This window comes from Carassius auratus, chromosome 36 (assembly GCF_003368295.1).
Source record: "Carassius auratus strain Wakin chromosome 36, ASM336829v1, whole genome shotgun sequence".
NCBI classification, from domain to species: domain Eukaryota; kingdom Metazoa; phylum Chordata; class Actinopteri; order Cypriniformes; family Cyprinidae; genus Carassius; species Carassius auratus.
In genome coordinates, this window is record NC_039278.1 from 12,895,636 (window position 1) to 12,923,218 (window position 27,583).

At 36.2% G+C, this 27,583-nt stretch overlaps 1 protein-coding gene across 6 annotated transcripts in view; it reads right to left on the minus strand.

Moving 5' to 3' along the window:
• The window catches only part of LOC113055300 (mitogen-activated protein kinase kinase kinase kinase 3-like), a 56,340-nt gene that overhangs the window by 8,868 nt on the left and 19,889 nt on the right, over nucleotides 1-27,583 (minus strand). For 2 of the 6 annotated variants that reach the window (XM_026221490.1, XM_026221488.1), the window contains exons 3-18: nucleotides 20,608-20,698; nucleotides 19,211-19,275; nucleotides 16,883-16,938; nucleotides 16,644-16,691; nucleotides 16,387-16,429; nucleotides 15,705-15,777; nucleotides 15,484-15,615; nucleotides 14,986-15,048; nucleotides 14,528-14,609; nucleotides 14,105-14,221; nucleotides 13,519-13,593; nucleotides 8,359-8,437; nucleotides 7,916-7,974; nucleotides 6,260-6,322; nucleotides 2,391-2,449; nucleotides 582-620 (exon numbers count right to left, since the gene is read on the minus strand). In XM_026221490.1, coding sequence (XP_026077275.1) covers nucleotides 582-620; nucleotides 2,391-2,449; nucleotides 6,260-6,322; nucleotides 7,916-7,974; nucleotides 8,359-8,437; nucleotides 13,519-13,593; nucleotides 14,105-14,221; nucleotides 14,528-14,609; nucleotides 14,986-15,048; nucleotides 15,484-15,615; nucleotides 15,705-15,777; nucleotides 16,387-16,429; nucleotides 16,644-16,691; nucleotides 16,883-16,938; nucleotides 19,211-19,275; nucleotides 20,608-20,698 — 1,144 coding nt within the window. The remainder of the gene's footprint in view (nucleotides 1-581; nucleotides 621-2,390; nucleotides 2,450-6,259; nucleotides 6,323-7,915; nucleotides 7,975-8,358; nucleotides 8,438-13,518; nucleotides 13,594-14,104; nucleotides 14,222-14,527; nucleotides 14,610-14,985; nucleotides 15,049-15,483; nucleotides 15,616-15,704; nucleotides 15,778-16,386; nucleotides 16,430-16,643; nucleotides 16,692-16,882; nucleotides 16,939-19,210; nucleotides 19,276-20,607; nucleotides 20,699-27,583) is intronic. The other 4 variants (XM_026221492.1, XM_026221489.1, XM_026221486.1 and 1 more) reach the window with 3 other exon arrangements.

Sequence of the window (27,583 nt, forward strand, 5' to 3'; positions counted from 1 at the left end):
CTGCATGAATGAGCCTATACACATCATGATATCAAAGTGAACATTTAGATACACTTACATAACTACATAATGTATAATCCAGCGATTTAGGATGATTGAGTGACATTACCTTTAAAGGTGGCCACTTAAAACTAAATTTTAATGCGTGAATTAATAACAGAACTATCCCAAAAACCAATCTAGACATGCATCTGGAGGAAATTTAATTTAGAGGGACTAACTGGTTGATTTCCCCTCGAGGAATGGAAAACTAATACTGTGGCAAAAAATAACACATATCCCCAAACACAGCACTGCCAAGCAAATCAGTCTTTGGTTCCACTTGGACAAGCACAAAAGGGCAAGGTTAGGTCACATCAAATATTGATCAGATGAAAAACCATCTATGCAAAGAGAGAGAGAGAGAGAGAGAGAGAGAGAGAGAGAGAGAGAGAGAGAGAGAGAGAGAGAGAGAGAGAGATGTACGGGTAGAGTTCAACAGAGCAGCAAAAAGATAGAACGATAGAGAGAGAGGAAGCCGAAGAAAAAAAAAAGCTATGAAAGAGCAGAGGAGTGAAGTACACAAAGCAACGGCATCATACCTTTGGTGCAGCTCCTCTTCAACAGATTTCAAGAGGCTCCTGTAAAAAAAGAGAGATGGTACATAACAGGTGAGTCTTTCATGGCAAAGCACAAGTGAAAACACATGATGAACAATTTTAGAACACATCTAGGGATCCACTAGCGTTCATTGATTTGAGGCTAAATAAAAAAGCATTTACAGCTAATTTGTCTACAGTGACACCAGGAAACAGTCCAATGTTTAGCTGTTCAATTTTAAGAGAATGTCTGCTTCCAGCTGTCTGGAACCTCTGTTCCAAAGTTGTTTATATACACTGCACTTAAATGATTGAATATTAAAGATTTTCTGGACTAAAATGCATTTAAAATACAAGAATAATCAGTAGATAAAAAAGCGTCACGTTTCCTCAAGAAAATACCGGTTCCTGCAAGGCAGCACGAGAAGTTTTAGGTTTTGTTTCTGCATCAGTTAAACAGAAAAAACACAACATGTCCTGGAATTAATTCTGTTGCATGCAAAGAATAACTGACCGACCATAATTCAGTATGTAAATAGGCACAAGAAAGATCTAATTGTAATTATGACATCATTACTTTGATTACATTTCTTGAAAACTATAAGATTTACACAGACCAAAACCAATATACACAAACTATGAAATTTGACTGGCTGAACATCACTTGAACAAGACTAAATTACAATAGATACTGTATGATAATGTTGCACATTGTGTAGTTCTTACAAAAATTTAGATGTGGAAATTACATTTCCGTGCACCATATGCAAGAGAAAATACAATGATGGATTTTTGCATCATAAAGCTAAGGAAGAACACGGAGTTCTTTTTTTTTATATAAAATAAAAATAACCAAATATAAATAAATAAATACTGCAACATTGTAATTTGTCATTAAATAGCTATATTTCTACCTTTAAGGCGAGGGTGGCCCTCTCGTTTCATTGCATTCAATAACCTAAAGAGTAAAGGCACCTGGACCATTCATACTGACAATACTATTCCACTATTTCAGCTACGGAGTCTATCCTCAACCTTACAGAGGCTGATTTCTGCATCCGTGCATGAAAATGACTGAATGGGAGTGGATGAGAGCTCATATACATGTATTGTGATGCTGAGGGGGTGTCTCTCGAAAGTGCTCGGGACCCATCTGTTGACGAGAGCTGAGAGCAACACCTCTGAGAACACACATAGGAGCTCACACAAACACAGAGGGAATGGTTTCACTGCCACTCGACCTTCTGTTCACTATATGGCAAAAACTGTCAACAAGGCACGGGTGTGTACATTATAAATGAACAACAGTCATATAGATCCCACACAAGCTACATGGAACATGAAATGCCACACTAGTAAGACAGCAATGTCAGGTGTGAGATAAATGGGTGTATGGATAAACACACACACACACACATCATGAACAAACCCTGCATGTGTCTTTACCTCTGAATGAACTTTCTCATGAATACAGGGAAACAAAAACATACACAGCTTGATATACAATACATCAAGCTGACAACATGATGATGCAGTGTTTCCTCAAACCCACGGTTTTCAGATTCTATGGCTCTATAAAGGTTCTGCAGCATGCATTAAAAGAAGATAACGTATATAAAAAGATACAGAAAATAATTGTTAAATATTTTAAATTAATTTACAAAAATGTATACATGTTTTGTTATTTAAGTTTTATGCTACTGAAGTGTTTTATTATTTATGTACTATAAGGTGGATTTAATTTTTATTGCCTAACTTTTTAATTAATTTATTAAAATTTAATTAAAACTTTTTAATTAATTTAAAACTTACTTATTTCCTCCCAGGATGGAGCCTTTAGGGGATTCCTCCTCATAATCCATCTGTAAATCCTGAAGAAACAAAAAAAAGACAGAAAGTCACAGTATATCTTCATCTAGAGATTTAAATATGCGGGTATGTTTACACAGAGCTTTGGCTACATTCATGAATATGTTAAAAGATGCATGTAAAGACAACATGAATGGTAAGACAGGTGTGACAAGGTGCTGGCACATCAGGTTCAGCAATTATAAACTCTAGGTTATTTGTTCACAACTAGTGTTGTTTACAATTTAATCCACACATGCAGTTTCATAATGGTTTTGGATTTCAAGGTCTATTAGTGAATGAAAACAATGGAAGGGATGATTAGATGATCATTCATCTACGGCGTATAAAGCTATAGCTTTATATTAGCAAGCAAGCACACAGCTCCTGCCACAATCATCTTTGGTTTCTTTTCTTAGTTTGTCAGTTTTCATTAGTCCCTTTCCTTTTTGGGCTCTGGAATCTCAAAAAGATATTTTGAAGAATGTGTTCTGCCTTCAGTAAAAGTTAATGGGTTCCAAATTAACATTGACTTTCCTTTTATACACAAAAACACAGAGACATAAAAAAAATAAAAAAATCATCTTTTGTGTTCAGCGGAATAAAAAACAATATACATACATGTTTGAAAAGACACGAGGGTGGGTAAAGATTGCCCAGATCATTTTTGGGGGACGAAAAAAAAATATATATATATATATATTTTCAATACTGTAAAAGTTCAATTCTCACTTTTTGTGATGAAATACAATTAAACATGTTGACTGCAGAAGATTTCTGGAAAAGAATCAACGTTGTACTCTTAATTAGAGCATTGTGGGAGGACTGGGCCATGTGCTACCTCTCCTCCCACTTTCCAATATGATCATTCAAGCAGGCAAAGACTTGAAATAGCTTATTGCTCAAGAATTAATAGAATCATAAAACAGAGGCAGTATCTATAAAATTTGGCAACTCGGTGAGACTGAAAAAGAGACTGAAAAAGTGCAACTTTAGGAATATGGCGTTGTTTTCGCCCTAACTACTACCTGTGGCATGCTGTCGATTACCACAACAATTTCAACACATCCCTCAGTGTGTGGAGAAAACATGTTTACAGTAAATAATCTAATCTCATAAAGGAAGTTGGATGTGGAGCTAAAGTAATTTCACACATCATGGCCAGCTGAAAAATTAAACAAGGTTAATTTAACTTGCTATCCACATGAGAATACCAGGACAAGACACGGAAGGGTTGTGACCTGCATATACATAGACCAAACATCTATATCAGTAACCAATAACAAATAATGTATTTTTTATGTATTTTTTTATAAAATAGAATAAATAATTGCATGTCTACAAAACATTATACCTATTATTATTATTACTACTACTTAATTTCATTGAATTAAAATGACAGTATAATGTCTTGTTATATGATGTCAATTTATTAATTGTATAAATGTTATTAATCAGGTTTTGAATGTTATAGATTTCTGATAATGCTATTTGTATTGCAACAAATGTGTAAGATTGAATATATGCACTTAAGTAATCGCAATGAATCATAGATGTGGTAACCAAAAATGAGCTACTGGAATATTCTTTTAAGGGAAAGGGTGTGTCTTATTTTTTTAAAAGGGAAGTTGGCTGCAGTGCTTCATCCATTAGAGGAAATGTTCTGGCAGAGGATTTTGCTATAATAATCAGGTTTATGATGATTAATTCTGAGGACATTCTTTCTCTCAAACTCTCTTGAATATTTCTTTCTCTTCTTGCTGCTTCCATACCTCTATAGCTCAAACACCCCCCCCCCCCCCCTCTCTAGTATACACCTTTCAGCCATGCAAAACCTCATTGATTTTGTCCTGCAGATTAACAAACCAAATTTCCTTCGCACAGCAAACTGTCTTATCCTTATGCTGCTTTTCTGCTGATGGGAGGCTTTTCAGAAAGAGTGATGGAGAGAGAAAAAGCTAACAGAACATCCCAGACTATCTGCTTCGATGCTTCTCTCGCCATCTTCTTTCATCTCCCTCCCTTTGGTTTCTTCATAGGCAGTCAGAAACACCGATTCCAAGCATGAGATTCGCTGTGCCACCTCAGTGTGTGGGCTTCAGACCAGATGGATGAGGTGTCACTCAAGAAAGCCTCAAAAACGCAAAAAGATGAAAAAGGGAAAAACATTTCTCTGCACAGGCCTAACCACATGAGGCTTTTGGCAAACTATGCAACATCATTATCCAATAATTCCTTGTCACTGTCAAATGGGCAAAAGCTAATAAAAATCCCCCCCGCCCCCCATGTATGCATGTATATTCAGCACTTTTTTGCCTTTATATAACATATCGCAAAAAATGTATTTAACATCTAGCTAATTAGTTCATTGGTTTCATAAGGTGTGTTCCACTTGAAGCGGCGCTGCGCAGACCGATCAGTGTTTGACATCAAAGTACCGCGAGAGTGATTGGAAAGCATGCAGAGACGTCTGCTCTCTACAAGCTCTCGCAGGACTTTGATGTCATACACCGATCAATCTGTACAGTGTCGCTTCAAGCCAAACACATCTATTCAGTTGAATGGTGATGAATATGATGCAGGACAGCAACTCTCTACATGATGTAGCCTATAGAACTCAGTTATATCTCCCTAACACTGAAGATGAATTTTTGTCTTATCAAGCAATATCACAAAAGTGCTGTTTTTGTCCGAAATAGCATGAGCGCAAATGTGATACTGATGTACAACAGTTCAATAAATAAGCACTTTATTGCTTAATATTGTGTTATGTCTTAGACACAATATTGTCTGTTTTTGCTCAGTTTTGCCAATGCAAATATTACCGATTAAAGCCAAAGACGAACTGTCATGCGTCTCCAAGCAATACACAATTTTTGAATGAATCTTTATTTTTTTAATGACACTCATGTCAGCGGTGTATGGAAACCAACACACAATCATTGAAGTTGAAATGCAGCTCAATAGATGCAAACAAAGACAAATCACAATTCAGTATGCAAACAGAGGTACGAAAGAGGGACAACTGGAATTGAGTACACAGATACTGTTTAGCTCTGTAGGTGTTCACAATGAACTGGCGTTGAAATGGAGCGGTGAGGTTGTGTCCCTGCTGGAGAATTAGCTGATGCCTCAAACAGACTGTGTGTGCTGGGTTTGTTGGGCAAAGCATTGCTTGCTGAAGCAATGTTTTCCCCCTCACTCACAGACCTGCAGAGCACTTTGGTTTAACCATCCCTGTGGGACATGCACAGGCACTCCAGACTCTTTATTTTCCCTCTCTCTCTCTTTCCTTGTTTTTCCCCATTCGCTCGGCTTCTCAACTCCCCACTCAACATCCATTCCATCGGTCTAACCCTAATCTCTCGCTCTCCATTCCCTCTCCTTCGCTCTCGCTCACTTTCAAGATGTGTCTGATTGTGACAAGCCCTAAAAATAAAGCCCCTCAGAGGCCTCGACTACATAAAATGCTTTGCTTTGCAATTTCAAAGTGCTTTTGATTACTGAAAAGTGCAGCAACATATCGACTTCGAGGGATGCGTTTTTAAATGAAGCCCCAAATACCCCCAAAACATGATCCAGTACAGAGAAAGAGGCAATAACACTGATATTATATACAGGCAAGATGAAAAGACACAGACTGACATGATCTAAATAAGATAAGGCCAAATTAATGGCATTGAAATGAACAAAAGAAATGAAAGTCACAAATGGGAGGATGAGTACACTACACAAGCGCAGCGAAGCGGATAAGATGCTATGGAAAAGACCAAAAAAAAAAAAGATAGGAGAGGCGAAGACAAATATAGAGTAAAATACAAACAAAAAAATACCAGATTAGATCTTGCAGTGTAGTATATTTCTTCGGCACAGTCCAAAAAATCGTCAGTGTCGGGCTGTTTAGTAAAAGGACCAAGAAATTTCAGTTAATCACACACACACACACACACACACACGTGATGCCCCTGTGGTGCTGGGTAAAGAGGTCTTTGCAAAGGACATGCCCACCTGAATTCAAAATCACATTAGAATGATTTCTGAAGGATTATGTACATTATGTAAATGTAAAATACATTAAAAAAAGAAAACAATTATTTTAAAAAGTGATCATTTAATTTGAAAAAAACAAATGCAGCCTTTGTAAGCATATATTAGATAGAAGCATGTTGTGACTGTTTTAAATGCAATGGAAATCAACAAAAATGCTGTTTATCGCTTGAGTTCATGGTTTCAAATGTGATTTCAACAGCCTTAAAGACCCGCTAGTTGCAGCAATTATGTACTGCTTCTTTAGAAACAGTAGGGCAACGTGACGTGAATCCAGAAAATAAAAAGAAAATCAAAGCGTGCGGGGATGTGAGGTTCTTCAGATCCGAGGTTCTATTCAGAAGATGGCATCAGAAGCATGAAGCTACAATGGGAATCGACATTAATTTGATGCCCTGCTGTTAAAAAATGATCTGGTTTATAAAAGGATGACAAATCCTGTTACAACACGAGAAACTCTAAGTGCTCAAATGAGACAAAGATGAGTCAACGCTGCATTTTTCTGCAGCGCTTAAAGGAAGTCTTATTGATTAGATGCCATGGAAAGCAGCATCTAACCTTTCAATTATCACAGCGGTGAGAGTGCGAGACACGTCTCAAATGCACAGCAGTCAAACACGTGTGAGAGAAAACAAGCTGTTGTCAGGAGACGAGCAGGGATTGAGGTGTCCAAAAGAAAAACGTTAAATAATAGGAAGTATCAGTTTATAGGAAAAATCATTTGGAAGTGTTCGCTATACGCAGTCATGAGCAATGTGATTGGCTAGACAGCCTTGCGATTTCAAACTAAGCTTGACATGACGGAGTTGCTCTGTTTCAAAACCTAGTTAGCTCCCTATGGAGGGGTCATAGACAAGGCTGTTATTAAAAGGTAAGAATCCAAATTAAGACAAACTAAGATAGCACATTTTTTGTAACATCGCATTTATGCTTCATTGAGAAGCCAATATGAAACATGCTTAGAGAAAAAAAATCAATACAAAATACAAGACTAGGCAAAAAATATAGATTCTACATAAGAGATTTGCAATTAGTACTAAACTGAATCAATTAAAACAATCAGGGTCATTAAATGTGTATGAATCTACACAATATTTAGTCTTCTACAGAGTTCTGTTTGTTTTTATGCATCATCATCATTATATGTATTATTATAATAAGCCTGTTTTATTTCAGAAACCATGTTTTTTCTTTTTTTTTTTTTTCATTATAAGTGACACGAGTGCCAGTTTTATGCTTAACTGACTGTTAGCAGTTTGAGCTATTTGTGTTACTATGTGGAGCTTTCTAATTTTCCAGATTCCTTACAAAGCTCACTAGGTTTTGGAATGGAGCCAGTGTGATGTAAAGTTCTAAAGCATCAAGTGTTTTCTGATTGGCTGATCTCCCATAATTAATTTCAAATCGGAGAAAGCCCCAAGCAGCAGTAAGATGATGCTCACCGGTTCATGATGTGGTTTTGTCTCTGTTGTTAAAGGAGGGTCAAACTTCACCTGACCGACTGTAAGAAAACAAGAACATTATTAAAGGAACAGTCCTAGTTTTACCGTAGTGCACAGAAATGAATCAGCACATGGGTTTGTAATGACATAAGGGTGAGTAAATATCACTGGTGTCTGAATTTAGGTATTCATGTTGGCATGTTCACTCAAAACCACACGTTACTTTAAGTCAGCATACATATATATCTGCTAGGTATGATACAGAATCTAAAAAATCCCCCTTCAGATACTGACAGACAGATCATGAGAGAGAATTTCTGGTATCCTCCTGCAGACAGATTTATTCGCTGAAGAACTGAGGCTGTGAAATTCACTCAGCCATGCTCAGGAGAGCGGGAGCACCTGTCAGGTCTGCCCAGGGGAGAAATCCAACAAACACTCACAGTTAATCTCTGACAGAGTCTTTCCTTCCCGACTGGTACGGCTTGTTGAGCGAATCCGATGTGGAACAGACACTGGAGGCTAGGGAGAAAAAGAAACACACACACACACAGAGTACAAATAAATACATACCAGTAAATAAAGTCTATAAGAACAGTTAATCTCCAAGTTATTTCGAGTACTAATGAGGTTTATAGGTAATTAGCAGTTTACATGCCTAAACGAAGTCCTACATAGTTGTAGTAGAGTCAAAACATATAATAAATTATTTATTATTGCACTATTTTTACAACATTAATGCATTGCAATAAAAATGATCCTGTTAATCCAAAATGTTATTTTTATAAATAAACAAATATTGTACATATATATTCTGTTTTGATTTTGGAATAGAACATAACCCAGATATATACTGATGGGTTTTCATTCGGTTCACCCTTGAATCTGTAAATTTTGATTCGATATTATATAAAATGTATTGTTATGTATTATTTAATTCCAGCAAAATTACACTTAATTTGCCATTATTTCAATGCATTACGCAGTTCGTCGGGTCATACTGCTCTCTAAATATCAGCGTTAGTTACTGGAAAACCCCAGTATCGGTCGATCACTGTTATATGTAAACTACATTACAAGCAAAAAACTCAAGATTGTAGCTGTGCTCAATCGATAGCTTGCGTATCAGTGTGCCATTCTTAGCAGATCAGAGGCCCAATTGAGATAAAAACAACCCATCAGCAAAATCAGCACCCATCAATACGTTTAAGACAAGAGCGGCTTAAATGCTTACACTTCAGATATCACTTAGTAACATCGCCAGAGACTCAGAGGAGGGCAAACTCTGGAAGCTAAAAATACATGCCAGGCATCACTCTCTGATAAGAGCAGGGGTCTTGATGCTGACCCTCTGAATCCCTATCTGTCCTGTCTCACTGCAGCCTAAGAGAAAATCATTACAACCTATTGGGCATCTGACTGCTGGGTCCCTGATGACTACCCTGAAAAGTTTGCTGTCATTAACGAATCAGAGAACACCTTCCATCAGCGACATACACACACAAGTACGGATGCACACATGCATGTGGATATGGAAACACATGCAAAAGCACCACACAAACACACAGAGACATGTGAATCCTGAACAGGTCCAGGAAGCAAAATAGTCGCTGAAGGACATCCTTCACTTCAGTTTCAAAGCGGCAGTGCTGAAGTAGATGTGATGAGGAGAGATAAGACAGAGGAACAGACGCACGACCTTCAGACAACAAGGACACAGCAGGGCTCTGAAATAGAAATAGACAGCATGCCAAACACTGCGCCCTTCTCTCAGCGGATGCCTGTGAATATTCTATCACACCTCTTAGCACTTGGGTCACATGGTACGGTCACTAAAAGATACTATTTATGCTTTCCAAAAAAGATACACAAGTATATAAATTGCAAATAAATCCAGAATATTAACTTTATAAAAATAAAAAAATGCCAGTCAAGAACATGTTTGCTTATTTGTTCTTTAATAAAAAAATAATAATACTAATAAAAAAAAAACTTTTTCCAACCTGGATTCTAATTAATATATTGCAAAATTGTATTATAAACTCAAAAGTGGTCCTAAAAATAGTCCTAAAAATTTACTTTAAATCATTATGTATTATAGACTATTTATACACTGGGGAAAATAATTATTTGATGCCTTGCCGATTTTGTAAGTTTGACCGCTTACAAAAAAAATTAAGGGTCTATAATTGGTATGGTAGGTTTATTCTAATGGATAGAGACAGAATATCAACAAAAAATCCAGAAAAAAACATTATATAAAGGTTATTAATTGAGTCGCATTTCAGTGAGTAAAATAAGTATTTGATCCCCTACCAAGATTTGGTTCCTTGACCAAGAGGAACACAGATTAGTCCTGTGACTTTTAGAAATTACTCCTAATGTCATCTTGTTCTGAGTATAAGAGAAACCAGTCCATAGAACGTGCATCTTCCATTCAAACCTCTCCCACCACCACTGCCAAGACAAAAGAGCTGTCAAAGGAGGTCAGACACAAGGTTAGACCTGCACAAGGCTGGAATGGGCCACAAAACCATCAGCAAGAAGCTTGTTGAGGAGGAGACAACTGTTCTGCCGTGCAAAGGCAAAAGACCGTAACTTTGATTTTTGTCGAAAATGAGTTATTGATATTTTTGGGACATTTAGGACATCCTTTATCATGTGTATAAGTATCCTGAGTAAATTTTATTGTTTTTCCAAGAAAATAACGGGTCGTCTCAACCGTTACTTCGAAAAGCCCCGGGGAAACCAAGGCAGAGCACCGTATAACACCAGTTCACTTTGTTTGGAATGCAAAAATTGAGTTACATCGTTCTGACTTCATTTAGCTGTGCATCAATGTGAATTTACGGTGCAGTTTAAGATTCATACGGTGTTCTGCCATTGTTATACTGTCCATTAAAGTCTGCCGCAAAGCACTGTAAAGACTAGATACATTGGCAGCAATATGTAATGGTGAATAACCTTTGAAGACATGAGAAAATTTTTTTTTGCAGATTTTTCACCTGTCTGTCACTAATAGTTGGACGCGTGTAGACTCGAATGCCATTGCTAGCATGATCAATCATGATAAAACCAGTAGCCTACTAACAGTTCGCTATTAAATCCATATCCTACCTTTTCTTGTAACCTGATAAAATCAATCCATGGCGATGAATGTCATCGAAGATGTTTAATCCTCAAGTATTCTGAGCATTATTCCCACTTGTTGGCATTCACATCCATCCACAAGTCGTTCTTTTAGGTTAGGCTATTTCATACAAAGCAATATAAAAGCAATTATGCTACTGTATGTCTAGCATGCTTTTACGTTACTGAAGATAGCAAACAAATTGTTATCCACAGTATTCACTTTATTAATTAATTAATACGGTCACATTGTTATATGCAATAGCTTGTATGAGACAGCCCATGATCACTAGATTTTATACAGGTGTTACTATAACGATTTGGTAAATGGTGATCAGCAACCAAATATTGATAATATAGAAGTTACTGCCTTTTGCCTTGGTGTGACTTCTCACATTTGCAGACAATGCAATGCAAAGTCAGACTACATTAACTTCAAAATAGGGGTCAAAATAACGTTTGAGCTCACATTTTTTAATGTAGATCATTTTCATTACCAAAACATCTAACTGTTAAATTTCCAGTGTACTACCTTTAATTAATTGTATAAAGTCATTTTACTTAGTTTCACACTCTAGCAAGTTAAGGTTTTTGCCTTTGTTTGGCAGTTTTAGTGTGAATATTCGGAAATGGAAATAACTATTAATCACCCTCTGTCTTGAGCTCCATGCAAAATCTCACCTGAGGAAAGGACGGTCATGATAAAGGTGAGGAATCAGCCCCGAACTACACAGGAGGAGCCTGTTAATGATTTCAAGGCAGTTGGGACAACAGTTGCCAAGCAAACCATTGGTAACACACTATGTCGCAATGAGTTGAAATCATGCAGTGCCTGCAAGGTCCCCCAGCTCAAGAAGGCACATGTGCAGGCCCGCCTGAACATCTAAATGATTTAGAGAAGGCTTGGGAGAAAGTGCTGTTGTCATATGAGAAAAAAATTTAACTATTTGCCATCAACTCGACTTGCTGTGTTTGGAGGGAGAGAAATGCTGACTATGACCACAAGAACAGCAACCCTAAAGTAAAGCATGGAGGTGGGAACATTATGCTTTGGGACTGTTTCTCTGCTATGGGTACAGGAAGACTTCACCGCATTGAAGGACCGATGGACGGGGCCATGCACTGTAAAATTCTGGATGAGAACCTCCTTCTCTCAGCCAGAACACTGAAGGAGGGTCAAGGATGGGTCTTCCAGCATTACAATGACTCAAAATACCACCAAGGCAACAAAAGAGTGACTCAAAAAGAAGAACATTAAGGTCATGGAGTGGCCTATAGCCAGTCCCCAGACCTTAATTCTAGAAAATCTGTGGAGTGAGCTGAAACTTTGAGTTGCCAAGCGACAGCCAAGAAACCTCAAGGATTTAGAAAGAATCTTTAAAAAGGAGTGAAACAAAATCCATCCTGAGATGTGTGCAAACCTGGTGACCAACTACAAGAAAAGTCTTACCTCTGTGCTTGCCAACAAAAGTTTCTCCACCAAGTTTTGCTAGGGGATCAAATACTTATTTGATTCTCTGAAATTCAAATCAATTTATTTTTTTATTTAGTTTTGGCTTGATATTCTCTCTATCCGTTAAAATTAACCTACCACAAAAATAACAGACCCTTCATTTCTTTGTAAGTGGGCAAATGTATGTACATTGTATATACATTGCCTTGCCAGGTTTCAAAAGAAAATCAAATAAAATGAACATACAAATGAACAAAATTGAATAAACAAAATGAACAACTTACATTAACATACATAACCTATTTATCTAGTACTTTAAATTCAGTTTATATTTAGAAAGTATTTCTATTATATAATTTTTTGTTGCATAGTGATTTTTTATTGATTTTGTCCACATAATTATCATCACTATTTTACTAAATGACATTCAATGAAAATGAGAATAACCAACTCAAAATTAAAATAATAATAAAAATAAACTTCAATTTAAATATCAAAATTAAATTGTATTATTATTTTCCTTGATTGGGGGTCAATATTCAACATTATTTGTATTCTATGACGCATTCTCTAAAAGCTCTTTGATGTTGATGTTCTGTTAAACCCTTGAAGCAAACCTCAGCACAAAGAGGCCAGACAAAAATCTCTTGTCAACGGATCCAAATCTGGCTTCTGAACTGAGCTTCCGTTTCCGAAAACAACCCTTTGAGGAATCAACACTCCGATCAAAAATCCAACAAGAGCGCAAAACTTCCTAAAACATCCTTTGGCATACCTGTGTAACGCACACACAAATTTGACTTCACAACCACTTGAGAAAACAAGAAACCAAACGTCATGCACAAACACGTTTGTCTAGGTTATGAACACTTCTGAACAAAAAACTATGTAAAAAGGTGAAAATAAAGGAACACAACACTCATAACACCAAATCATAATAAAGTCATCACCACTACATAAACACTTATTAATCAAAACATTTCCAGGTGTTCACACACACACACACGCACATCCCTGATACCTTTCTGCGAGCTGCAAAGCGAAGGACTCGCCGGGAGAGAGGAGAGACTGGTAAAAACAATCCTCTGTATTTAAACTTCAAGAGCAGGAGAGGGGGAAAATAAATAAGAGAGGAAGTGAGAATGAATGGAAGCTTGGGGAAATGGGTAGAACAGGAAGAGTTGAAATGAAGGAAAACTACGTCCTTTTAAAAACTCTTCAATCTCGCTGGGGAACTGTGAAAGATTTCACAAATCTTTATCAGCAGAAGTAGCTCTGTAGAACAACCGGATGAGATGCCAGCATATAAACTTTAGAGACAATCGAAATGAATTACTGGCATTAATACAGCTATTACAGGCTTATAATGAAGAAAGCAAGCTATTGAAAAATACCACCTCAATAAAAGGCTCGACATACTGAATATATTAACTCATGGGGCTCGTTAAACTTGACGTCTCGGCTCGTAGGATTGAGAGGCTAACGTGTCGGTTCTATCAGCTGCCGTTTTCTGGGCTCTGCTTGTGAATAATAGTCCCGAGGGGGCCGTCATTCTTGAAGTGATATCGGTGAGAACACTGAGAATCACACAGGGAGATATACTGTACCTCCGGCTCTGGGTCGTCATCATCCAAGTCTGTGTAGGACGAGTTGTCAGGGTTGTTCGCTTTATCCAGCAGCTCAATCGCCAAAATACGACTTAACGGTTGGGATACAAAGGGATGCTGGGGAGTAGATGGTTGAAATGGCAATGTTAGATGTTCTTTAAAGGTATATAATGTGTCCTCTGTCAGTAAAGAGTCTTGAAAGATATATATAAAATATAAAAAAGTATATTATAAATTGTATACAATTCTACTTTTGCCTTGTTTATATATATATATATATATATATATATATATATATATATATATATATATATATATATATATATATATATATATATATATATATGAAACAAAATATAACAAATGTAATTCAATAACATTATAAACCTAAAAATTAGAAGATGCAAAAAAGGCCCCTCCTACCTGCAATAACTTGTCAGCTGGTGGCCGTTTCTTTGGATTTTTCGTCAAGGCCAACTTCACAAAAATGTGGAAATTGTTGGTCCTTCAGAACATAGAGAAGAGTCTCCATAAATCTCACATGTAAGGACAATTTCAGACCGTGAGGACGTGCAGTTTGTTAACTCTAAATGTAATTAAGCTAATTTGAATGAACTGAGAAGAAGAAACTACTCTGAAGACGACCTGACCAGATTCATAACATGACAAGATAAGAGAATGTAAAGTCTGACCTTATCAAAATTCATAAAAGCAACTGTTTAGGGCAAATGAGAGTGCTTGGCCTAAATTTCATCTGTGATGAATGAAATTAAGGAATTGGGCATATAAACCATAGACTGAAACTGAAATCCCTGTTGGTATCAAGGATTTTATACACCAAGGTATCCTAATAATTGCTTGAAAATGTAATTATCACTTACCATTTAACTTTGTCTTTTAATTTGGGGGGTTGAAAGTTGCTTTTCGTCATCAAAAACAGAGCCCTGGAGGGAAAAGTTAAGTTTGTATTGGCACAAGCAAACAAAACAGCTTGGTTATGCAAGGAAATATGGAAAACTAAAACATTTTTAGTTCGAAACATTGATATAATTTCACTGCCCAGTGTTCTGTGATTAATACAATAGGTGGAGTTGGGAATCAATGTCATGTCCTCTTATAAGTAGATTCATTTTGTAAAACTATTATAAATAAGAGAATGGTTTTTATGACTTGACTGAACATTTGTAAAAAAAAATAATAATAACAATGCTGAAAAGAACTGTTTTCTCACGCATTGGTTGAGTCAAATGAAAGTGTGAAAATATGAAAATATGTATTTGCTGTCACTACAATACCCTTTTTTTTTTTTTTAAGGATAAAGCTAAAAATTCAGCACTTTCTGAACTGGAACAGATCCATACTGCTGTTTACACCCTCACCTCATTGGATGAAGGTCAAACATTGGAGGCTGCAGTTCAGCTAGTTCAATGGCGGTGATGCCCACAGCCCAGATGTCACACAGATGATTGTATCCTCCTTTCCTCTCCACGGCAGCCACCTCTGGGGCCATCCTGTAAGCATGGGTTACAGACCATACCATCACTCATGATGCTAAGGTGTGTTTGTGGCACAATAAGGCTAGGAAAAAACTGCTGTATACCAATAAGGAGTCCCGATGAAGGATTTTCTTTTAGCTAGTGTTGCTGTGATCTGTGCAGATACACCAAAATCAGCTGCAAAGGAAAAGAAACAAAAGATATTTACTACAATCCCACAAACAACTCTCATATGTGTGTACAGGTGACACTACCAATGAATTATGACATTTGAGACCTGTGTAATTCCACAGCAGATCAAATGTGACAACTTGAGGTGGTCACGAAAACACTATTTACACATGATTTGAGGTGGTAATAATATCAAGTAACCTTATCTTTAACAGATTAAAAGTTTTACAGAACAGAAAGTCAGTCTGTTATCTATGGCGTTATTTCCCTGTCAAATTTCGAGAGTGCATTATTGTAGCGCGAAAGTACTTTAATATAATGATTCAACTTCAGTCTTGATTGTACTTATGAACTTATTCCATGTGTTCCATGTGCGGTTCAATATCAACCAATAAGATTCCATGTACGATGTCGCGTTTTCTTCCAAGAGCAATGTGTATCTGAGAGGGCGCGCCCAATTCCCACGTGCAAGCAGAGAGATTCGCGCTCGGGTACATTATATTCCACGCGCGAGCAGAAAGATTCGAGCTCGCGCATTATATTAATGTACTTTCGCGCTACAATAATGCGCTCTCGACATTTGACAGGGAAATAACACCATAGTTATCTTCTTACCTAGCTTGATGTAACCATTGTCCGTCAATAAAATATTGGCACCCTATTTCAAATAAAAAACAACAACAAATGAAACTTTAATATAAGAGCAGAACAACTATTTGGAGACATGTATTACTGGTAAATTTGAGAGATGAAATGTAAAAATGAATGTGTCAGACTTCGGAATCTTCGAAAACCAATAAATTCCTTGCCACAAAGACACTTTTATATAAGACACTCAAAAGTTAGAATAAATCAGAAATAAATGATGGTACCTTTATGTCTCGGTGCATCTTTCCTTTGTTGTGTAGGTAAAATAAACCCTTAAAGGAAAAATTATATATATTAAAAACTTATTTTAATCCATAATCATCTCAAAAACTGCTTTTTAGAGATAGAAAGGGAAGAAATGGAATATCTGTCAACATGTCGACCATTAAAAATTCAAAAGCAGCTTCCATGGTCATAGCAGATTGCTTTGGTTGTCAAAACAACGTCCAGTAAAATGGCTTACCTGAAGGGTTTCTCTAGTTACATATGCTATCTGTGATTCTGTTAGTGGCCCAGTAACTGTGGAGACATATTTAGTGTACATTAGCAGTATTATTATAATAATAATAAAAAAAACATCTATGAAAATCCCTTTCACATTACAATATTAGTTAAACAGCTTGAATGTAATTGAGCTGTCTACAATAAAAAAGTGTGTATAAATAACTTCAGCACATTCCCTTTAAATCAAGAGAACACATATAACATTGATACTTCCCGTGTCATATTGGAAAGAATGTTTGACAAAAGCACTACTTATGGGCTTTACCCAGCAGAACATATTGAGACAAGATTATCAAGAACGCAAGGAACAATGTATTTGATTGCATGTCCAACCTGACCAAAAAGAGTGCTTAATTATTCTACAACTCTAAATGGACTACTGATTGAAAAAAAAAAAAGAATTGAAACATTACTAAAGAAAACTGAAAAGCCGCCTGAGAGGGTCTGAGAAACTCATTTCTGTTCTCCGAAACTATGCAGAATGTTTGACGGTTCAAAGCCTCTGACACTTCAGCAGAGCAGCTAATCTTCTTTAAGTCAACAGACTTTTATTTCTTATTAAAATGTCACAAAAAACAGAAAATGTGCTAATGGGAAGGAGTAAATAATAATAAGGGGCTGAAGGAAGAGAGAGGAAGAGACAGGCTTAAAATTATGAAATGGTGTCCACAACCCATTTTACTTTTGAAGTACGATGCATTTCCAATGGGTTGGAAAATAAGAGGGCCTGGTGATGTCATCTGAAAAGGAAAGTTGTTTCTATGCAAGTTTTAATATTTTAAGCACGGGTGCACGATAAATATGGGATGATAATGTACATCTCGTCAGTAAAACCGGTTCTCTAATCAGCGGTAAATTCCATCAGGTGCGTGATTTCACATAGAGCAGCTGTTACTACACAGAGCCGCTGTTAACTGAGAAGATGCGCAAATCAATGGTGCTAATGTACGTGGATTTGTGCAGCTTGTCAGTTAACAACGGCTCCGTGTAGTAACAGCTGCTCTATGTGAAATCATGCACCTGATGGAATTTACAGCTGATTAGATAACCGGCTTTACACATTAGTCATTGTGTAAATGCACATTAATCATTGGCCGATATTTATCGTGCACCCCTTATTTTAAGTGAATTACACTACTGTTTAAATGTTTGGGGTTGGTAATTATTTTTATTTTTTTTGTATGAATATAAAGTTCAAAAGAACAGCTTTCATTTTAAACATAAATCGTTTAGAACATAATAACTGCCTTCACTGTGACTTTTGATTAATATAATACATTTTTTACAATGTTTTTTTTCCTCTATTTACATTCAGACAGCTGTAGAGGCATTCATCCCTTCAACAGAAATGTCCAGTATGTCCTCTGTTGCACCTCACATTCCTTTTTCTTGATTATTCACTAGGTCCGAGAGTTACTTAGAGTTTTTTTATTTAAAACTTTATTCATGTCTCTTTTGTGTCTTTCTCTATCTGTGTGTAGGAGGACTTGAGTCGGTCGGCCTCGGCTCTAATCAGCCTTCGACCCAGTAGTTGAGTGCAGCCGTTGCAGCAGGGGGTTGATAACGTGGGATGTGAGCCTGGGCACTAAGCTAATATGTTAGCACTATAACACCATCTACCGCCCCCCACCACCCCACACCCAAGCACAACCCCCACCCCGCGCAGAGGCTCAGAGAGAACTGCAGAACTGCCGACAGCTGCCGTGAAAATGAGCTCTAATGATCTGACAGGGCCACTCTACAGAGCTCTGCTAAATTTATCTCCTGGGAACACACAGAGGGACACTTTCCAACAGCGTAAGAAAATATTTGTATATTTAGGCCATCTGTCAAGAATCAAATTGTTAATTGGAAGAGAGGAAAGTCTATTTATGTAAAAATTGGCATCGGAATTTCTTTCAAAGCTTTGCGTTTTCAAAGCATTAGTTATTATTTACTCACCGTCATGTCATTTCAGACTTTCTTTTTTACATGGAACACATTCTGAACAGTTTGTGTTTTGACTCCAAAGGTCATATAGATCACTTTTGGAAGTTCGAAAGCCTCACGGAAAAGTATTGCATTGAAAGAAAACTGACCAATTCAATTCTTAAAATCTAAAGAAATACACTCATATGGTGTTGAACAACAAAGATGAATAATGATGACAGAATTTTCATTTCTGGGTGAACTATTCCTTTAAATAATGAATGGAAAGGAGGTATTGCATTGCATTGAAATACTGACCACTGAGTGAGTTGGAGTTAGTGTTGCAGTTGATTGTTTACCTTTATATGGTGTATCTTACCGTGATATATGTCTTGCAATGAACCTCCCCCGCAGTATTCCATACATATCCATAATTTATCCCTCCTGAAAAGCCAAAGAAAGAAAAACAGTAACAAATTATATTTCAATCGATGTGTCTCGAAATAGTCCCCTGGCAGCACCACAGGGAGAGTGAAAGGATGCACACTTTTCTGGGTCATGACACAGCAAGCAGGAGACAGAGTCAGAAGTCACAAGCAACCTTCTTTTATCAAAAACAGCCTTCTCTGTTTCTGTAAGGTGCCTTGCACTAATGTCTAGACTAATATTAAGAGAGATACTGCTGACCAGAGACAAACCACTATAATAGGATATATATATATATGTACATGTACAGTATAATGTTCAAAAGTTTGTGTTTGGGGTCAGTAGAATTTATTTATGAATTATAATTATGACTTTTGTATTTTTTTATGCTCACAAAGGCTACATCTATTTGATCAAAAGAACTGTAATATTATGAAATATTACATTCGTTTTACACATAGTATTTATAAAATCATTTTTCCTCAGTTTGTAACATCAAATATGTGACACTGTACCAGGACACTGTACACACAATTTAATGCCATTAAGTTTAAGATGTTTACAAGAGACTACTGTAATAAAATCATATTAAGAACTGTTGGGAATAGATAAAAATACGCATACAGGAATTATATCAGTTATGCATAAGATGTTCAACAAGCTACCCAAGAAAACATTTACAACCTTTACATTTATGCTCAGTAATCTTCCAGAACATCTAGATACACAGATCTCTATTGTTAGTGCATCATCATAACAATCTTTTTTTTTGTATTGTTCTACAAATAAAAAATACAAATCTTCTTTATCACTGTAGCTAAACATTCTACTAAAGCAAAAAAAATATAATAATAAACAATTATAAAAAAAAAAAAAATGTCCTAACAACCAACGTTTTGAAACATTTTTCATTAAAAAAAAAAAAGTTTACATCCAAAAAAGTGCTTCAAAGTTAATGCATCACCTCTTCCTTTCTAGTCTTGAAACTATCAAACTGTACATCCATGATGGGCAATGATTGTATCATGTACCACCAAACTTTAAGAAAACATCATAAAGTCCTGTTGCACCCTTGATCAAAGATCTACAAGCTTTCTTGATACCCGAATCCTGGAATATCTAGTTAGTTCTAAATCTTAAAATTAGCAGAAACAGAGGTGCTGCAGTCACAGTGGCTGTTCCTGCAGTGCAGCTGAGAGACCCAACCAACAGAGAGCACAGTGTCAACTCAACAACCTTAGACAGGAAAAGGAACTCACAGAGCAGGAGGAGAGAGAATGAAAGGAGGAGTAAGTGAAGGAGAAAGCAGAAACAGTAAAAGAGTGGTCAAGAAAGTGGTCATTACTATACCTTAAGTAACTACCGAAATAGGCCACAATGTTAGAGTGCTTGCAGTCTTTCATCATGATTATTTCCTGCTGAACCACTGCGAAGTCCTCGCCTGTCGAGGGAACACACACAGAGATAGAGACAAGGTGAGTGTGTAAACAAGACAGAGAAATTACCAGTGAACACAAACCAATGAACTGCCAGGATAAGGCAAAACAGTTATTCAGCTAATTAATTTATGACGATGAAAAAAAGTTGAACAATTTGTGTAACATTTTGGAATCTACTATGATTTCATTATGGTATACTTGTAAATATCATGTAAAAACCCTGTTATGTAAATGGAAAACATACAACAGCATGGTATACATATTAAAGTGCCAAGGATTACAATCTGATACCATCACAGTAAGTTTTAATGTAACGGTTACCTAGTCAAAAATAATAGAGTAACTATATTTTTTTACCTAATTTCTTCACCACTAGCATCACCAAAATTGCTAAAAAATTGCAGTAGTCTTTTTAAAAACAGGTTTATAATACACATATCACCACAAATGTTATATATATACAGTGTTGGGGAGTAACTAGTTACATGTAACGGCGTTACGTAATTTAATTACAAAATTAATGTAACTGTAATTAGTTACAGTTACTAAGAAAAAATTAGTAATTAAATTACAGTTACTTATGAATTTTGTAACGATTACAAAGTGGATTACATTTGAATATTTACACACATCCACATACAGATTTAACTGATTTCTTTCCCAAATTGCACTGACTATTCTAAGACATACGCCCTAATAATTTCCAGGATGCGGAAACACAGTCTGCTTCGTAGAATCCAGTCATAAAAACGGAATGCCTAACGCGGACGGAATATGCCATATTTTGGATGATTAAATCAAAAGTAGGTCAGTACACTTGAATCAAAACATGACATGGACTGGTGTCTGTGAATATCAAGCCCCCAAAATGCAATATATGACTCCTGCACGTTCTGCGTGTCAGTTGAAATCACGCGCGGACTGGACACCGGGAGAACCGGGACAATTCCCTGTGGCCTGGCAGCTTCCTCAGTCTTCCTCAACTTGTCCCAATATTTTAATATCATTATTGTATAATTGCCTGCCGAATGTACTAAAGCGATCATTTGCAAATCCGCCATTTGATAATTAAATCTCTAATAAATCTGTTAGTCGTGACTAGTGATCGACCGATGTATCTGTTTACCGATATTTTTCCCGATATTTAAGCATTTTTCCATAATCGGGTATCGGTTTTGTAATATCGGATTCACCGATTTACGGCGCCATCTTGTGGCCGTTTTGAGATTTCCACCATTGCAGCCCGGGCGTCTGAGGAGATCAGTCAACAACAACTCAGTGCACAGGTAAATATATGTTCTACTTGGTTTGCTTTAATTAATCAACTTTATTTAAAATAACAGACATGCACAAATGAGATCTGAGACATAAATTCCTGATATAGTTAATTTATGCAGCTTGTTTCTAAACAATTGAGACGAACTCATTGAGTCACGTAGTGTAATTCATCATGTCCTGCCCCAATAAAGACGTATCTTTACATGAATTAAATAAAACAGACAAGAATGAGTGCATGTTGAAAATAAAAGCGTTGAATTTAATTCTCTATCTGTTGTATTTGCTCACCATTAGTCTAGAAGAGAAAGTTTGTTCATATTGCTTAGCAACTGACGGATGATCTGGAGGCTTAAGCACGGCCACTGAATGAAACTTTTGACAAGATTATCTTGTTTAAACACCCTAAATTATATTATCATTTACTACATAACAATTATTTCGCTAATACACATATAAATATAGCCTACCGCTTTGTGGAAATTAATTATTTATTATCTCCATGCGCGATCGCGGTTGATTAAGTTATAGTCAAACAGCACTTTGTCAGTTGGCATTTCATGATTTAACGTTAGATTAAATTTAGATCATAAAATGCCAACTGACAAGTGCTGTTTAACTTTATATAGTCTCGGGAAAAAAAGTTCGTTCATATTGCTCAGCACCTGACTGGGTTGATGATCAGGAAGCCTCATGCCACTGAATGAAACTTTTGACAAGATTATCTTGTTTAAACACCCTAGATTATATTATCATTTACTACATAACAATTATTTCTCTAATACAAATATAGGCTACATATACCGCTTTGTGGAAATTAATTATTTATTATCTCCATGCGCGATCGCGGTTGATTAAATTATAGTCAAACAGCACTTTGTCAGTTGGCATTTCATGATTTAACGTTAGATTGAATCTAGATCATAAAATGCCAACTGACAAGTGCTGTTTAACTTTATATAGTCTCGGGAAAAAAAGTTCGTTCATATTGCTCAGCACCTGACTGGGTTGATGATCAGGAAGCCTCAAGCACGGCCACTGCATAACATTTTTGAAGGAAGCAGGCTTACAGGGCAGAATGCTGAAAGACTCTGTTTTCTACACTAAAACCTAGTTCTGCTTAACTGGGAGTATTAAGTTACACTACTAAATAGCTATGCACTCCTAAATAGCCCTCCCGCCCCCACCAATATGTTAGAATCATTTTTGTGCTTTATTTTTTTACCTGTTTTTATTTGTTTTACCTCATCAAAGCTTTTATTTTAAAACAAAGACACTTAGTAACAGTGCGTTAAATTTTTTGGACTCAGACCCCTCTATTTATTTGTGTATAAATATAATGTTTTTTTTTTTTTGTATGCAAGGGGGGAGTGATTGTTATAAATAAAATGTTTTTTTTTCAGCTCATTTGTGTTGTAATAATTGTCAGAAACAGAAGTATAAGAGTAAATAAATATCGGTTCTGCATATCGGTTATCGGGTACATAAACATACAAATAATCGGTATCGGTATCGGTTATAAAAAAACAATATCGGTCGATCACTAGTCGTGACTCGCGCGCTCTCCGCGCCTCCGCCAAACGGTTTGGATCAGACTCCAAGTAATCAATGCGAAAGAGAGATAAAAGAGTGGACTTTGGAAGTGCATAGCTGGAACAGAGAAGCAGAACTACTGTTCAGGGTTTCAGGTCAGTTTAATCTGTAAAGATGCTTTTTTGACACAACCCTTGCGGTTAATAAAAAATGGTTAATATTGTTTAACTGTGGTAACCAAAAATTTAAAATTATTTTAAAAATTGATTTATTTAAATATAAATACGAATCCATTTGCAAAACAAAAAACCATACAAGGTTATTGTACTTTTATATAGGCTAATAAAAGCATGGTAAATTTTTGTAAGGGAAAAACATGACTTGTGTACAGTATTAGGATTTTTCTATAAATATATTGTAGTATTGTAGAGTATTGTATTGTAAAGTACAGTTTTGTTCAATCTTGAGTATTAAGATGGATAACGGGGCAAAATAATGAGACTGAAGAGAAAAATGGAAGTGAAGGTGCCGTTCAGGAGAGAACTTTTAATTATTTGACATGTCCCCATATTAAAGATTTAAACTTTTTTTATGTCATGTCCATACAAAAATAGTTTTGTCCATGATTTGTTTGTATGAGTTTGAATTTTCCATTCTGATTTTTTTTTTCCCAGTCTGCCCCTCCTGTAAATTAATGGCAAAGACATGCAGTTTCATTTACTACACATAGGCCTACTGAAGCTCGCAGTGTTTTCAACCTCTGCCGTCTCAATATACAAGTACACGAGCACATACACATAATTTCTAGAACTGCTCTGTCACTTCATGCATTTTACTTATTTTGAGAAAACTATCATCATATCATATATAAAGAGACAGCAGTTTAAAAAAAAAAAAAACACCAATGTTTCAGGAGTTTATTAAACAGCATATGACACATGCTTATTAGATAACTGTATTTGAGTTGATATATATATGCTTTTATTTATTATAATCTTCACAAATTTAGAAAAGTAATCAAAAAGTACTCAGAAGTAATTAGTTACATTACTTTAATAAAGTAATTGAAAAAGTTACACTACTATTACATTTTAAACAGGGTAACTTGTAATCTGTAACCTATTACATTTCCAAAGTAACCTTCCCAACACTGTATATATATATATATTATAATGTATGTCCGATTATGAAAATAAAAGAAAATAAAAAGTAAATGATGCTAATTTAAATCATATTCTTCAGTGAAAATGATTAAAAAAAAGGTAATTCTGTGGGGAAAATAATGAAACAAATTTGAATTCAAATTAAATATACAAACATTTAAATAGTTAATTTAAATAAATGTAAAAAAAAATCCAATTAAAATTTGACCAAGAATGTGTGTTTCCATTTGATTGCTTACATAAAATATGTTTCTATCAAAGTTGTTAGTGGTTGCAATAGTTAGCAATAGTAATAGTAATAGAATGTCTCAGAAAACATCTCTAATAAGGCCTTTCCTAATAGAAATTGATACCAAATCCTCTTGAAAGCTACAAATCGCATAGGATGCTTGTTTAATCATGCATAAGATGATAGGAGAGGGGAGGGCACTTATGTATGTAGTGCCTATACAGCACTGAGCTCTCTTTAGCATTCAGAAAGCATCAGAGCCTTGATGCATCGACTGCTGATGGAGACTCAAGCCCCTCATCTAAACGTCCCTTCTTTCTCAAACCAGTAACGCTCTGTTGTTATGCTAGCACAGCTCATTTGGAAGCCAAGAGGTATTGAGCAAGGCCCTTCATCCATCAGACTCAGAGACACGTATTTGTTGTTGTAAAAGAAAAAGAAGGAGATGGAAAAACAGAACGGAGAAAGATAGAGTAACAGGCAGAGACTGAATATCTGAAATGCTGGTAACTTATCAGCTGATGGGTGACACGAGAAGGCAATCACCCATAATGCTTGTGTGGGGGCTTCTGGCCCAACTCCATCTGAGCTGACCTTGATCTCTGGCTTTGCTCTCTAAATGTGTGTGTGTGTGTGTGTGTGTGTGTGTGTGTGTGTGTGTGTGTGTGTGTGTGTGTGTGTGTGTGTGTGTGTGTGAGAGAGAGCAGACAGGCAGATGAGTAGGAAGAGAGAAGGAGCGACGGATTATGAGAGATGGAAGAGAGAGCGGGAGAGAACAAAGTCACTTTGTTGTGGCTGCTTGCTTAATGATGGAAGCTGCAGGCTCATTAAAAGTTTTTTACCGGTTTTTCCTTGTTCTCTCCCACTTACACTAGCAGCACACTCCTTGTACTCCCACATAGTGGGGCAAAGATAAATATTTTAACTTGCACAATTTACCATTAAATTGAACAGCCCAAGCTGGGTGCAGGCACCAATGATCGCATTCACAAGATGAAAGGTCACTTATTAAAGCATTTACTCTTACAAAACAGTACAAAGTAGCACATTTTGGAATCTACCTCGATTTCATTACCATGTTTTTTTTTTTTTGATCATAATGTAAAAACCCTGGTACACAAATCCCAAAAATACTGTGTCATCTAATACAATCACTGTATGTTTTAATGTAAATGTAAACTAGTCTGAAATGTAAAAAAAAAATAAATTATTGATTAGAGTATTTATAAAATTTGCACCAATACCATACCAGTCAGAGTTGCAAAAATTATGACTCGTCTTTTTGAAAAGATAAATTGGTAAAATTACACATAATAGATTTAAATTGTGGGAATGTACATATTTATAGATAACTATTATCTAAATAGTTAATATATATATTTTTATTACATATAAAATAAATCTGAAGTTTTGTTATTATAACAAGCCATGAATGTAACAAACAACAACAATAAAATAAAATATGCAATAAAATGCAATGCAATAAAATTGTCTTTGATTTAGATTCAAAGACATTTGAACACACAAAGTGTGTTTCATTTCTAGTTCAACAAGACTGTAAATGATTAACATTGTACTCAGCATAAAATGCAATGCAAAAAAAAAGAAAGAAAAAAAATCAAGACCAATTACAAGGAATGTTTCCATTCCAAACCCACAGACTGAAGGAAGGATAAGCTTTGAGAAGTTTTGCATAATGTCCTTTGAGTATAGGTCTGTGCAAAAGACATTTGCTCCCCGAGGGAAGTGTGAAGTCGCAGCAGTGGGGTCAGGTGACACTTACTTCCTGCCGGGGCAAGTGATCCAGTGAGCGTTCCACAGAGGCAGTGACATTTCCCTGCACATATGGGGCAGATAGCTGCAAGAGACTACCTCTTACCTCCTTTGAGGGAAACGGAAGCAGATAGCCTAATATTCACAGCGTAGGCTGCAGTGTAGGGACACATGCTAGTTGAAGCTAACTTCTTCAGGGTCTGATGGGCAGAACGGCCAGCTTCCTCATGTGTTGTGAGGAATGTACTTAAGTGTTTTTATGAATAGCCAGATGGGGTGGTGGGAGGTGTGCACTGATTTGAGAATGGACAGTTAAGAGCCACACTTAAAAAAATAAAAATAAATAAAAAACTTGGATGCCTTTCTATGTGCAGAAGTGCTGAAAGCCCGTCTAGAGGTCTGGTTAATTTCCCAACCAAATTCCATTACTGTACATGGACACAAGCAGACAAGGCTGCAGAGAACAGATCCTGGAGAAAATGAACAGTGATTAGTGGGATGATTTTTCTCTGTGTACCACCAGTAAACGGCAAAAGCCAAAAAAAAAAGGGGGCTTGTTTTTGTACTAAATTAAAACTAAGTGAAAATACATAATAAACAGACTCCAAACGCACCAAAGCAGCCATGATCTCTGAAATGATACAGCTGATTCAGATTCAGATCTGAACTAAGTGTGATTGACGAAGTTCAACTAAGTTCAAAATTACCAACATGGTATATACAATATTAAAAATGAATTACAGACTATAAAAAACTACGACACAATTGTTTTGCTATGCTTTCTATTGCTAGTCAAGGTAGATGTTGTTTTTTTAAGATAGGAACGTGTCAAGTCATGTGATAGGATCATGATTAAAATTCTGTGGTTGACTAATTTTAAATGGCTACAGATAGTTTGGTCTGTAATAGAGAAA